The sequence below is a fragment of the Bidens hawaiensis genome, unplaced genomic scaffold, assembly GCF_021521415.1.
Source record: "Bidens hawaiensis isolate Kalapana, Puna unplaced genomic scaffold, B.hawaiensis_p1.1 tig00005142_1, whole genome shotgun sequence".
Taxonomy (NCBI): domain Eukaryota; kingdom Viridiplantae; phylum Streptophyta; class Magnoliopsida; order Asterales; family Asteraceae; genus Bidens; species Bidens hawaiensis.
In genome coordinates this window covers 80,315-95,929 of record NW_027491327.1, presented here as the reverse complement: position 1 = coordinate 95,929, position 15,615 = coordinate 80,315, and the positions used below count along the sequence as shown (strand labels likewise).

General features: G+C 32.4%; 1 protein-coding gene and 1 pseudogene across 1 annotated transcript; both read left to right on the top strand.

Moving 5' to 3' along the window:
* Window positions 1–15,615, top strand: part of LOC143628996 (F-box protein At5g07610-like) — an 82,197-nt pseudogene that overhangs the window by 49,891 nt on the left and 16,691 nt on the right.
* LOC143629032 (rho GTPase-activating protein 5-like) lies at window positions 9,795–14,501 on the top strand. The gene is made up of 5 exons (XM_077098422.1): window positions 9,795–10,207; window positions 12,163–12,283; window positions 12,361–12,480; window positions 12,556–12,786; window positions 13,880–14,501. The coding sequence occupies exons 1-5, from the start codon at window positions 9,795–9,797 to the stop codon at window positions 14,357–14,359; spliced, it is 1,365 nt and encodes a 454-aa protein (XP_076954537.1). The 3' UTR covers window positions 14,360–14,501.

Here is a 15,615-nt window from a genome sequence, read left to right as displayed (position 1 = left end):
AAAGTGGTAGATGAACATGCAATCTTTTTAAAATGACAGGCTAGTTAGTAGTCAAAATGTATAAGACATATTACTTAATAGTTATACAACTTGTTGAAACGTGTTACTATGTTACCCCATGCTGGCTCTGCTACTCTATTGGTGGCGACATGGGTCACTTTTTATTTAAAAAAATAAAATAATAACGTAAATACTAACGATACTCTCGTTAGTAATGAGAAATAAAGTAGTACAATACCATTTACAAAACGAATAATTAAATATAAAATATGGTTTTTCTCTCCATATTCAAAATTAATATGCTCCGATGTCTTTAGCGGGTTCTTTAACGGGTCTTCATATACTATCCTTGTCTTGTGTCATCATCACATTTGGTCTTCGACTAAGCACCTTGACTACAACAAAAAAGCAAACAAAATATTGACGGTTGTGGCTGAGGATTCGTGTTAAACACGGGTCCCTTAAAACAGATTTCGGGTCTCTACTAAAGAGCCCGTCTGTTTCCCAGGGTACAACAGCCGAAGCAGTATATACTGCCAGGGAAGGCCACGCGCCCGAGGTTACACTGGGTAGATTAGTGTATTAGAACTTGGAAAGATGAATATAAATTTTAAAGAGTACTCCTCTCTAATTATTCATGAAAGAAAGAAATATGTTATTTTTCTTTGGTTGGTGTGATTCGTAGTAGTGAAGCTTCATATTTTCTTCTTTATAAAATGAACCTTTTATGTTCATTACATAAGAACACAAACCATAAATTCTATGTCAATTAATCATGCCATAAACAAGAGCTAATTAGCATATTAAATTGTAATAAAAAAGGACTCTTGAAATGTTTTTAATAGGTTACATGAACCATCAATTTGAAGACAAGTTATTATTGGTCATAACATGATTAGTGACATAGCATTATTTACACCGACCACACATTCGATATCTCATTCATTATTATATTAGTAAAAACACATTTTACTAAATTTTTCAACAATCCCCCACATGAATGGAGATCGATCAATACACATAAAATTTCCAATATAACCTCGACAGTTGAGAATTGCAAGATAGGTAGGTGTTAGCTTTGAACCTTTCTTTGTGAAGCATACTTAGTCTCCTAGCGGTTAGTAGACGCAATGTCCTTGAACAAACCCCCATTTGTGTAGACGACAATAAACTTCACATAATACTCTCCCTAGCGCGGCACATCCCCTCATTGTCGTGTCCATTATGGTCTTGGAACACTAGCCTGGTTCTGCGAAAGCTCTAGGAATTGTCACCCCACAATTTCATTCGAAGCGACCCTACTTCTCTTTCACATAGGTGATTATCCACAAATCATTAAAAGCATTAAGGCTATAATGATTTACACAAATCATTAACCATATTGCTTAGCCTCATAACATGTCACTGTTGTTATAGGAATGAACTAGGAAGTAACTAGACTCCCTTTAAAATTTAGGAGGATATATACATCAGCTTATGTGTTAACTTATACATAAGCTATGCCCCCACAGCGACCACCCTTAGATATATAATTAGGTTGTCCTATTGAACTTAGATCTTGGGATCTCCAGTCAACTAAGTTAGGTTTACCTTTATATACCCTTTTTCATGGGCTTTAGTCTTATTCCGTAACTTGATCTCTACAAAACCCTCGGGTTGTTGGGTCCATAGCATTATCTTTGACTTTGTCTAGTCACTACAGATAACTTGCGTAGTTGAGATCAGTTATTATGATGTATTCTTAAATTATAAGTTAATTTTTCCTATTGTCAACTTTCTAAGACTATAACCTCAGTGGACACCTGAATCTGGTTATAATATTTGTCTTTTTAAGATACACTTATCATTAAGGCAAACACATCTCCATTATGTACTCCGACCTTTTTGTGCTCCACTTAGTCGTGTGTTTGCAATGTTAGATTGCTTTATAATAATCCTCATTGCTAAACCTTCCAAGTTCAAATGCAAGACACCTCCACATTTAAGTGCTATTGGATAACATCATCCAACTTTTGAATGGGGTAAAGAAAGGTTCTTCCTTTCTACACAAGATTGATAAATCATATCAATTACCTTTTCTGCATACTTCTAAAGAGTAGTTTCTTAAATAATTTCCCCCCACATTTCTTGCATTTTAATATAGTTTGTTTAACTTTACTTATGAAGACAACTCGACACTCATGATTTGAACAAGACCATGTCTTTGTATCAATGAGTTCATCAATGCTTACTAACTAATAAAGTAGCACATGCCTTAGTGTTAACTTCCACCACTTGATAAAGTTTAAGCTAAACTCGTCATAAGGTTGTTAACAAACCATCACAAATCTGGAAAGATTATAAATCACCCTCTAGAACATACCTAAAAAGTTGAGGTCTTCTTAAGATCCTCATAAGTTATATCATTTCCTTAGATTAAATGAAAATTTCTTTAAATTTGTCTATACACAAATTCGTTCTTGTAATGTTTCAAATGTTTCGTGTTAATTAGTCTTCCCAAAGCACATAATTAACAAATATTAGTCTATCATGCTTTAGACTTCAATACTTTAGCATGTGAACAGAAGATGCATCATTCTGATCCTTCACAGCCATTACACTATCACTTTGAAACACTCCACCATTTGTTAGACAAAATTACAAGACTTATTCACAATCCCTAAACCTTAATATTCAGAAAAGTCTCACAAGTTATTGTATATAGAACATACATAACTTTTTCATTCATTTAAGGAACATAACTCTTTTGCCTTTGATCTTCAAGGCTTCACCATTGACTTATATGGACTTTGAACATAAGTCTTAATCCAAATCATTTTGATGAATACATTTATTACCAACAAGATGAACGCTACTTGTCTACAATCACTATTATGTTGAGATAAAGTCAACTAGATTGACACTCAAAATCTTAGAATTCACATTTGCATAAAGTAATTTATACATTTCATTGTTGTCTTTTGAAACTATTTATTGAGATACTCTCTCAAAATGAAAGGCAAACTTTCACATAGTTCAAACAAAATGGATGAAAATAGAAACATTTATATATTCATCAATTTTGTAAGCATATTACTTTTAAGATTTACTTAAATTCAATTATAATAATAACATAATAGATCTCTTATGATTCACACTAGCTCGGTGAATTTTCAAAGATGAATATCCAAAGATATAAATATCTCATTACGTATATTATGTTACAATTCACATTTAGTGAATCTCCAAGGAGTTAAATACGTCATCAACATATATTAATTCACATTTACTGATTTGCAAGGAGGTAAATATCACATTCTTGTGTATTTCATCTTAATACACTCACCGCGTTATTTCATGACCCTCTCATGATATTGTTATACAATTGATCTGTCGTCTTAGATTTTAGTCAACGCAACAACTCACAAATTGTTTTTATGCAAAATTCTTTTTGAACTATCAATTTAAAAATTATCTTTTTTTTAACATAAATTTTCCGTTAAAAAAATCTATAAAATCATTTTGTTCGTCACGATAAATATTGTTGTATTTGGTTGTAAAACTGCATGTGTTATCCGAAGATATTGAACACAAAATAATAATACAACCAAAACTACAACATAAAGTGTAAAACCCTTTTTAATAAAAAAAAATTCGATCAATGGGCAAACAGACGACATTTAGACATCAAATCTCAAAGTGTTATTATCTTCAACACTTTCATTATCCGATGGAAATCATTTCAATGATATCATTTTATGTTATGTATTGAGGTACTCCCTCAAATAGAACTCCATGCACACATATCCTTATATCCTCATTCTATTGTTGAAACTATACTCTTGACAAATATGTTCAAAACAACATCAAAGTTGTTACAATTACTAAATTTAAGTAACGAAACTTGAACAATCAATTTTGTTCACAACACGAAGTTGTTTTCCACCATATATTATCGTTGGGAACGTTATCTTAAATAAACATATTCTACTTTTAGCAAAAGTAGTAAACCATTTTTGAATTATCTAAAATATACAAAACTTTGTTTAAAATAATTTTAAAGCACTTTCTTACTTTTGCAATATATTATATTAATAATAACAAGGGTTTATAAAAAACAAAGTCAAGACCTAAAACATCAAACAATTTATATGGTTTAGGTTTAAGACCCTTGTACTAAAATGGTTTCCAGACATATGTTATAACGCACATTATAAAACTGAACGTTTATATAGAACGTTTTCCAATGATACAATCTATAAAAGAATCCATTTCTACTTGTTTCTAACGAATAAGTTAGAAAATTAAATGTTTACATAAAACATTTCCTTTCAATATGGTTTATAAAATAAACAATTTCTAACAAACATGCTAGAACTTAAACAATTATAATGAAACATGAAACTTGAGACAAAAACCTTTAAACCGTCGGTTTTTCTTGTGTATAACCCAAAAGTCACTCAATTAACACAAAGTTAATGCGTGAATTATTAGTGACTTAATGAGAGGAATATGAAAAGACACACGTGGAATCTTTTATGCACTATTTCACCGAAATAAACATGTACGTCTCAGTACACTATTTTCTAACCCGCCCGTTAGAACATTAACGTTTACACAAAACGTTTTAAACACATATGTTTATATATATATAATAAATCATATCTTACACACATGTTAGATATTTAAACATATGTTGTATACCAATACACCCGGTCTAACCCACATGTTAGAAAAATAACCGATTATAAAAATGGTTTTAAACGGATGCTTTTTTTTAATCACCGTTTCTAACACGATTTTTAGAAAACAGACGATTACAACAATCATTTTAAAATGAACGATACTAAGAACCATTGCTAACATAGTTGTTAGACATAAAACCTCAATGGTTATCCAAAAACCGTTTCTAACACTGTTGTTAGAATACTAACGATTACAAAAATCGTTTCTAAACCAAACGGTCGAATCAAACATTTCGTTATGTAACACAACATTTTTTAGATATAAGATTGTACTCCAATCTTTAAAATATCTAAAAAAGATATTGTACCACAAATTATATTTCCCAAAATTATTTCTAAAAGTTCATGGAAAATATCTTTTATATCAATTCTTTCGTGAACCTAAAATTCTTATAAATAAGGTTTAAGATTGTAGCAACAATCTCACGAAATCTGTTTTAAGATTGTAGGACATGAGCCACTTTTTATTTAAAAAAATAAAATAATAACGTAAACACTAACGATACTCTCGTTAGTAATGAGAAATAAAGTAGTACAATACCATTTACAAAACGAATAAATTGAATATAAAATATGATTTTTCTCTCCATATTCAAAATTAATATGCTCTGATGTCTTTAGCGGGTTCTTTAACGGGTCTTCATATACTATCCTTGTCTTGTGTCATCATCACATTTGGTCTTCGACTAAGCACCTTGACTACAACAAAAAAGCAAACAAAATATTGACGGTTGTGGCTAAGAATTCGTGTTAAACACGGGTCCCTTAAAACAGATTTCGGGTCTCTACTAAAGAGCCCGTCTGTTTCCCAGGGTACAACAGCCGAAGCAGTATGTACTGCCGGGGAAGGCCACGCGCCCGAGGTTACACTAGGTAGATTAGTGTATTAGAACTTGGAAAGATGAATATAAATTTTAAAGAGTACTCCTCTCTAATTATTCATGGAAGAAAGAAATTATGTTATTTTTCTTTGGTTGGTGTGATTCATAGTAGTGAAGTTTCATCTTTTCTTCTTTATAAAATGAACCTTTTATGTTCATTACATAAGAACACAAACCATAAATTCTATGTCAATTAATCATGCCATAAACAAGAGCTAATTAGCATATTAAATTGTAATAAAAAAGGACTCTTGAAATGTTTTTAATAGGTTACATGAACCATCAATTTGAAGACAAGATATTATTGGTCATAACATGATTAGTGACATAGCATTATTTACACCGACCACACATTCGATATCTCATTCATTATTATATTAGTAAAAACACATTTTACTAAATTTTCCAACAAAGGCAATAGCCCCTTCGACTGTCATCGGAGTAACGACAAAGGTGGAGGTTGGAGGCGCCAAAGGGGGAATAGCCTGCCCAGTCAAATGGAGCTTGGATGGAGATTAGGGGCGCCAAAGACTAAGAGGTAACCAGTGGCGGATTTAGATATAAATCTCAAGTGTAACGTTCAAAATTTTTTTTATCGTATTTCATACAATGTAAACGAAACAAAAATAAGAACACGATAATAGATATAATAAACTAAATTTTTAGGTATGTTCTAGAGGGTGATTTATAATCTAAATGAAACAAAAATAAGAACACGATAATAAATTAAATTATAAGTTAATTTAAACACATGGGTTGTAGATTTCTCCTCTTTGGTTTTTGAATACTTGAAATTGAGCCATTACACACTTTTTTTTTACTTTATCAAATATTTCTCTTTTGACCGCATAAAGTGAAGCATTGTTCAAATACTCATCACCCATTCGCTTGTGCAAACCCGTATTGATAAGCTTCATTTTATAAAAACATTTTTCAACGGTTGCAATCGTTAAAACCAACCCAGCTTCAATATTCGATCAATTGATGAAAAATGGTGTGCTTTCCGGTTTCTACCATTACACGAGCTATAGATCACACATTTCACCAAATTTTGCAAATTTTTCATCTTCTTTTAAAGTGTGATAAAAAATCGTACGATCACCCGAAATACACCCTCTTCTGAATTCATTACTAAAATCATTCGGACACATCTCTTGAGATGCCACTGTCATAGATATGTCAAACTTGGAAAACAAATATCATATTTTTAAACCATACATATTTTCTAACAAACTAGTTGAGATCTCACTAAATCCATTTCCAAATTCTTGAATTTGCGTATCCAAAACCGTATTAAAAACTTTAACCTTAAAATGATGATTTTGTTGAGTCTGTTTCTGTTTGATGTTTGTCGCTAAAAAAAAAGGTTAATGGTTTTTATTTTTATTGGGCTATAAAGTTTGTTTAGGCTTTATTTGATCTGAACTTTTAAAAAATGATGATTCCGTTGAGCTTGTTTGTTTTTGAGCCTGTTTATGTTTGATGTATATCGTTCAAACAAAAGAAAAAAAAAGTTAATGGTTTGCATTTGCTTTGGGTTATAAGCTTTGTTTAGATTTTATTTGATTTGAACTTTTAAATTGGTTGAGGTTTAAACAAATAGGGGTAACGTAATATTTTTTCAGGGGTAACGAAATACGAAAACCAACCCAAAAAGAAAAAAATCACACTAAGGACAAAACGTTGAGGGATAGTTAATGCTCCCCAAATTCTATACTACATCCGTCCCTAGGAACCACATGGTCTTATGATTTTGTCAAGTTAACATAACTACATTTTCATGTAATTTGACCAAAAACTAACTTTTAAAAATAGCAGCATACTATGTAATTTTTTTATATTTTAAAGGAAAAATTTCCAAAATAGTCGATGTTAACAAACTTTTCCAAAAATAGTCATGGTTTTTAAAAATTTTCCAAAATGGCCATTAAATTTAGTCGGATCCAACGTAAACCTTTTCTGACCAGACGGATTAATCTACCTTATCAGAAGTCGCCACATGTCCTGATGTCTGGTCCTCCGACAAAATACAAAGTTTTTCCGTTGTCCGAAGTAATATTTTCGGTCCGACACAATTTTTTTAGTCTCCAACGTAATATTTTTTATTTTCATCTTCTACATCTCAAACCCTAAAACCTTCATAATCAACCTCCATCTTCATCTTTCTTATTTCTTCACATAATCAAGCAAATCTATAGTATAAATCGCTTAGTTTTTCGATAAGAACACAACCATAGTGTTTACTTTTCACGAATCACATTTGTTTTGACAAATTCGCACAAAAAGTGACAAACCCATGAATTCAACTTAGAGAAATTCAATGAAAGATTAATCCACCGAATCCGACGGCAACAAGAATTAAACCATCGGACATTCGGACCTGACCTTTTTTTTACATCACCTAACTCACAAATCCGTCAGAGGATTTCGCAAAACGTCGGATCCGCCTAAAAAGCTAGACTCATGACAACTTCCTGACTGGATGCACTTATCTGTCAGGTCAGAAACAGTTTACTTCATATCCATCGTTTTTTTAGTCATTTTAAGAATTTCTTTAAAACCAGGATTATTTTTGAGAAGAGTGAGTCAACATCTCAACATCAGCCATTTTAAAAATTTTCCATATTCTTCATATTTTAAATCTTGTTTGGTAAAATACCAATAACCTCATCATAAATCTACCTATTCTAATAAAGTAAAATAAATGGGGACACTTGTCATGTTTTGGTTAATTCTCATAATTTTTTTCCCTCCAAAACTAATATACCCTAATATATATATAATAAATTAATAATTATTCACTTTCCTTTTACACTATATTTATATAATATCTATATATTTTTATAAATATAAATATTAACATATTATTTTACTATATATTTTAAAATACTTGGTGAATTCCAAAAATCAATAACAAATCATGTTTCTCAAATGAAAATTGTTTCAGGTTTTTTGTGGTAGTTAAATTTGATTTTATGGGTCAAAAATTGGTAAACAGATTGTTTGGTACAAGTTAACTACATTTAGGTCAAAGTTTGTTACGGGTCAAAAATGAAAATTTTGAGTATTTTTAAAAGTTTGAGAATGCAAAATAGATTTAGCGTCAAATTTGTTATGGGTTCAAAGTGTTGACTTTAAAATGTCAAAAGTATGAAAGTTAGAATTTTAAACATGATTCGGGTTTCAAGTTTATTTTTAAGGGTATTTTTTGAAATTATAATCAAAAGGTTCGGGATTTGGCAAATTGACTATTTTTCCCTCAACTATTAAAATTTAAGAAAAGATTACGAACACTTTAGACATGCCAACCCCATGCCTATCAATACTTCTAACTTTTATCAAATTTGAAATATTTATGTTAACATTAATTTTTCCTTCAATGGTGATCAGAACGTTGTATGGGAAGCATGTCATGCAAAACTATGCTCAAATGAAACAAAATATTCACAAATTGAATGGGTTAACGTGTTATTTTTTATGTTGTCATTATGACAAAGTCGAGAAACACTCTGAAACTTATCAATATCTTTTTATGGTGTAGCTCAGAAAAACATAGTCCTTGAAGAACATTCATTGCTACACTTTAATATTCTACTTTCCTTTGATGGGTGGTAAATTGATAAATATATCAATAAAGATAACGCCTCTTTTGTATTTAGGCTGAGTAGTTATCGTATGAGAAGTCTTATTTTCGAAATTGGTTCATAACCAAAATTTTTTCAATTATACATATATGACACCGAGAATGAATTTTTCAATAGAAAGAAGCATTCTCGGGCATGATTTTGCACGGGCATTTTTGTTTATTAAGTTCATTTAAAAAAATTATTTTGTGATATAAATAAAATTAATTTATGTACACATTGTATAGATACAAGCATAGATGTAATATATTTATTACTTATTTTACTTATAATTTTATAATTTGAATCACGTGCCGTAAACTAGTAAATCATAATAAAAAGTAAAACAAACCACCAAAACCAAAAACCTAAACCACTAAGTGGACCATCCGTCGAACTGTCATCCACACCCCATTCTCATATTATACGAAACAAAGAAACAATACATTACATTACATATTTACATTACATTACATTACATTACTTATTAATATTATTGTTACCTGTCATTTTCCTCCATTGATGCATCCTTCATCTTCACCTTCTTCAATTCTGGTTCATCCTTCATGACGTCACACTTCAGATCCAAATCCTGCGGTGGCTTACCTCACCCCAAATCCTCCTTCTTCCGCTACTCCTCCGATGACGACGATGGTGACGTAATCAACGATATTTGCTACTACTGTCAAGATTACAATTACACACCAATCACCACACCCTTTATTAGTCCACGTCAGCAAACCCCATCATCTCACCCCACTCACAATTTCACCATTGTCTCGATATTACTAGCCGCGTTGCGGAAGTCGCTGCTGACGTGTACTGTTAATGATTCCGATGATGTTTCTACGTCTTTGGATATTGGGTGTCCCACCGATGTACGCCACGTGGCGCATGTGACGTTTGATCGGTTTAATGGGTTCCTGGGTTTGCCTATTTCGCTTCGGTCTGATGTTCCTTGTAGAGTTCCTAGTGCAAGGTATGTATTGTGCCCGCCAACTGTTCAATGAAATGTCTTAGGTTATAAATTATAACCTTCATTGGATTTTTTTAATATATTTTTTGATTTGGGTTTTACCCACTAAGTTTTATATTTTTTAAATTTTTATTTGTTTCATGAATTAATTTTTTGGTTTAGATTTTTTTTTTTAATTTTTTATTATATTATTTGGTTTATATATATTTTAAGGGTTTGGATTAAATACAAATTAAATTATCGTGTTAATTCTGAGAATGAGAATCAAATAGTGTAATTAGAGAGTAGTTAAATTATACCATACTGTAATTTCACTACAAAACTTATTAGGCTGAGGGGTGTGGGGCTTCAACGGGGGCGCTAGAGCCCCTCCGCTCGCGCCCCCAGGCGCTAGCACCACACCACCGGGGCGCGAGAGGGGCGCTATCGGGGCGCGAGCACGAAAAACAAAGCAGGCGCAAGCCTGTTAGCGGGTGAGGATGGGCGTAAAGAGACATGGGAAAGTGTGATCTAGCCGTTGGACATTTAAAATGAGCCGTTGGGCTCTTATTTAATAAAAAAAAAAAGTTTTTTCTTCCTATATATAACCCATTTCACATAAAACAATTACCAAAACTTCAAAAAAAAAACCCAAAATCAACCCATCTTCCAAACTTTTTTTAAAAAAAATCCGAAAGAGGTTGATCGAAGAAGACCAAGCCGAAGAATAAGAATAATGTTTTTTTTTAGTACTTTTATTTTTATTTTATTTTTAGATATTAATGTGTTTTTTCATTAATGTGTGTTTTTTTTAATAATTTATGAGTTTTTTTAATAATACGTTTTTTGAATATATTTATAAAAAAATAAAAAAAAAAAATCCGCTGGAGCCCCTCCACACCAGGGCCAGGGGCTCCAAAGGGGCTCCAACGGGGCTCCAACACCACCCTTATCCAGTTTCTCTCTCTGCCACACGTCATAATATTATTGGCTGGAGCCCCCACTCGCGCCCCCATTAGAGCCCCCCACACCCCTCAGCCTTATATAATTGCACTATTTGATTCACTTGTTTAGTACAGTTTTTTTTAGTTTGTATGTTAACATTCCCCATTTTTTAAACTTTTATTTTCTAAACTTTAATTTATTTTTTGGTTTAGATTTTTTTTTTTAATTTTTTATTCTATTATTTGGTTTTTATATTTTTTAAGGGTCTGGATTAAAAACAAATTAAATTAACGTGCTAATTATGAGAATCAAATAGGGTAATTATATGTACAACATAGTGTCGTGTAATTATATACTATAATTTCACTACAATGTAATTACATAATTACAATTACAATACCTGTATATATAATTACACTATTTGATTCGCATGTTTTATATAGTTTTTTAGTTTGTATGTTAACATTCCCCATTTTTTAAACTTGTACTTTTTTTTTTAATTTAATTTATGGTTACCGACTGAATTCGTGTTGACTAACACAGTTTTACCAATGCACGTAGTCAAGATTTAATTTTTAAACTTTTTTTTATAATATGTTAATTTTTGGTTTTTTAGTGTTCACGAATATATTTTTTGGGTTTAGTTCCGACTGAATTTGCGTCGCTTTTTTGTTACCAAGTTATTCTATAATTAACAAATATACGAAATTGATAGAATATGACTTGAAAATAGGTGTCACATGTGATCCGTTACTAATATTATTACACGGTTTGATGAATGATGAATCTTGTTTTTTGTATTACTGGGCACAACTAAAGTTTGTAACCGCTGCAATTAATAACAAAAAGTGCAGGTAGGTGAGTTTGATAGTGACATTTTGTCTCTAGAGTTGCATTATGGATAATGATAATTTGCTTTTAGATATTTAAAAATCAAGAAAAGAAGAGTCTTTATAATAAAAATGCTGTCTTTGTAGATCTTTATTGTTTAATCATGGTTTATTGATTTGGTATAATGTTTTGGTAATTAATAGCGTATGCGTGTTTGGAGTATCGGTGGAGTCGATGCAATGTTCTTATGATTCGAGAGGGAATAGCGTGCCAACGATACTTTTAACGATGCAAAAGCGGTTATATGCTGCAGGCGGTCTTCAAGTAAGCCAATGCCACATATCTATCTTATAACATTTGAATTAGACTTTTTTATATTTTAGATGTTTTTTATAACGAAGGCAGAAGGAATATTCCGGATAAACGGTGAAAACGGTCAAGAAGAGTATATTAGGAAGCAGCTCAACAAAGGGTTTGTACCTCATGGTGTTGATGTTCATTGTTTAGCTGGTTTAGTTAAGGTATGCTGTCGGTTTTGTGGTAGAACTAAATTTTATAAAAAGGAAATTATAATGAGTTATATATGAACAAAACAGGCATGGTTTAGAGAACTTCCTAGAGGTGTTCTAGACTCTTTGACCCCGGAGCAAGTCATGCATTGCAATACAGAAGACGAGTGTACTCGGCTTGTTAAGTCCCTACCTCCAACCGAGGCTGCACTTCTCGATTGGGCCATAAATTTAATGGCGGATGTTGTTAAATATGATCGAGTAAATAAGATGAATGCACGGAATATTGCTATGGTGTTTGCCCCCAATATGACTCAGGTCTGCTATATTTATTTCGTTTATGCTTTTCACAATTTGACATTCAATAGCCCTGCTTGCGGTGCGCACATATGATGTATATATGTGTGAACCCTCGGGTGGGCAAAAGTGAAATTGCACTAATTTTGACGTTATTTTACTAATCTCGTGAAAATAACGTTAAAAGTGACGGACGATTAACCAGGCATCATGTAGTGGCGTTGATAGCTGAAAGATAAGGGTACATGCACCGATCAGCCGGTGTCCCGATGATTGAGTGCTATGTGCCTTATGTCCAAGGCTTGATGCAAAACTACTATCGAGCCGGGGGTCTCACCGGAAGCAGCCTCTCTATCCCTATGGGGTAGAGGTAAGGCTGCCTACATCTTACCCTCCTCAGACCCTACCATAGCTTTGCTATTGGTGGGATATACTGAGTACGATGATGATGATGATGATGATGATGACAATTTGACATTCAAAGAGTTGAATTTTCAGATTCAGTCCAGTTAAATAGTTTTGAGTTTCGTTAATGAATTTTTAATGCATATGTACTTGTAGGCTGTAGTAAATACCATATCTACTAACTGAAAGAGTATAAATATTTGTTTAAAAGTTTGTTAATTTATTCTGCAATTTCCCTTTTGAGGGTAATTATGCATCGATCGGTTCGAGTCGGTGCTGGGTTCAAACGGAACCAAAAACCGAATATTCAATTTTTGGGCTATTGAAAACCATTCAATTTTTTTGGTTTATGGTTTTCATAATGGGTTCATTTTGGATCGGTTTTGGGCTCAAACCAAAAGTTCAGTTTTTTGGTTATTGAAAACGGTTTCGGTCCTTTTTGGTTTTCGGTGGGTTCGGTTTGAGTCAGTTTTGTGCTCAACCCAAAAATTCGATTTTTGGGTTAATGATAACTGTTTGGTTTCTCTTTTTTTGGTTTTCGCTTTTCATAATGGGTTGGTATGGTTTCGGACTTTCGGTATTAACATTTAGGTTTTGATAATTTTGGGTCGAAATAATTGTCAAAAATCATTAATTTGGGCTTGAAACTTTGGGCCTAATATTTTTTGTTTTTTGTTAATTATTACATATTGTTGGTTGTGGGATGCAGATGGCGGATCCATTGACCGCATTGATTCACGCAGTTCAAATCATGAACTTGCTCAAAACACTCGTATTAAAAACTCTTCGTGAAAGAGAAGAATCATCTCCCGGTTTTAAGCCAATCCATCCATGTGAAGAAAAGCCCGAGTATCATAATCATAGTCCTTTAGGAACCGCGACTTTAAAAAGACTAGGAAGCGAAAACGAGGAGCAATTCTGGAGTTTTCCAAGAAAGAGCGGGTCTATAATGGAATATGATTACATGTCAGGAAATAACTCGCCGGTTTCTAGTAGAAACGGCGTTGACCGGTCAAAAGACGAACCGCATAGAGAGGTAGTAAATATAGATAGGATATTAGAAAAGTTAAGTTTGAGAAAAGGAGTAAGGAGGTTATGTAGACACCCTGTGTTTCAGTTGAGTAAGCCTGCCAAGAAGACTGGAACCGTGGTTGTTGATGCGAGGGACGATGACGTGGCGTGGTCTTGATTTAGATGTTTTATGAGGTCTTGTAGTATCTATTGTAAAGGCTCTAGTGGTTGGTCAAGACACCACCTCATTAACCATGTTTAATAATAACTCTTGTAAAAGTTTTTAAGCATATTTAATAAAACTTAACCTCAACTTGTAAGTTGTGTGCATTCTAGCTCCAAATGGATTTATTAATAAATAAATTACACTTATGTTGATTGATTTGAATGTTCTATTTATTAATATTATTAATACTGACTTGATCGTCGGAGGGTGGTTTTTAAAGGTCTCAGACTATGGGACAGTTATTCAATATAACATGTGAATTAATTTCGCTTTGTACATGCTGATGTTGAACAAAAGTTGTTCTAATTCAAGTTGCTTTGAAACTCTTTAATGGCTTTTGATGGAGGTGGCTCCCATATGGTAACCTTTGTTTCCTATTGTCATGCTCAGCTTGTCTTAAATTCAAAGATGATTGATTGTTTGTTGAAAAATGGTACTTAAGATATTCTTTTTCTTTGTCTCATTCTACCAAACTTTATACATGGTAAAGTCCTTGACAAAATGATACTAATTTCAACACTTTAGAATGCTTTGATTTCATGTTTTAACCAAAAAAAAAAGGAGGAATTTTATGTTCAAGTGTTTTTTGAAGCTTAAAGTTTATATAGTTCAATTAAAAGCATTAATCATGTGCATTACCAATTAACTTTAGTAAAATGGGTAGTAAAAACTAGTGTTTGGTTGTGCTTTTGTTGTTAGATGTTGGTTTCAACAAGGGTGAGATATAGTTGATCGTATTGTCTTTCTCGCTGCTTGTTTATTGTTGGTATTGTTTGCCATCTCACCCTTATAGGCCAGATTTTAAACAACACAATTGTTTCTTTGTTATTTTATACCAACGATTTTGCAATTAAATATGACAAATAAAGAATAACTCGAAAAGATTTTAGTAGATGCAAATGAAATAAAATTATGTCGTGAATTTGGTCTATTAGTTAGTTGGCACGCCCTCGTTAGTGGAGATGTAGGTTCCATTTCTATGGACATCTGGCCGAATGAACGAATCAGGGCAATCGAGGAGTAGACTTTGGGCATAGAACCTAAAATGATAGGTTTACACGTGCAATCCACCGCCGTTAAAAAAAAGAATGAATAAAATTATGGAAAATTGAACTTTCAAATCAAATAACAAATAACTTTAAAGCGTTTGGACTTTGAATCGGCCCAATTTGGCCCATTAATCCCACGATCACTCAACGCCTCATTTC

Coding starts and splice junctions, on each gene's coding strand:
- LOC143629032 (XM_077098422.1), top strand. CDS start 9,795: ATGACGTCACACTTCAGATCCAAATCCTGCGGTGGCTTACCTCACCCC. Junction 10,208..12,162: donor TGTAGAGTTCCTAGTGCAAG/GTATGTATTGTG, acceptor GGTAATTAATAG/CGTATGCGTGTTTGGAGTAT. Junction 12,284..12,360: donor ATGCTGCAGGCGGTCTTCAA/GTAAGCCAATGC, acceptor TTTATAACGAAG/GCAGAAGGAATATTCCGGAT.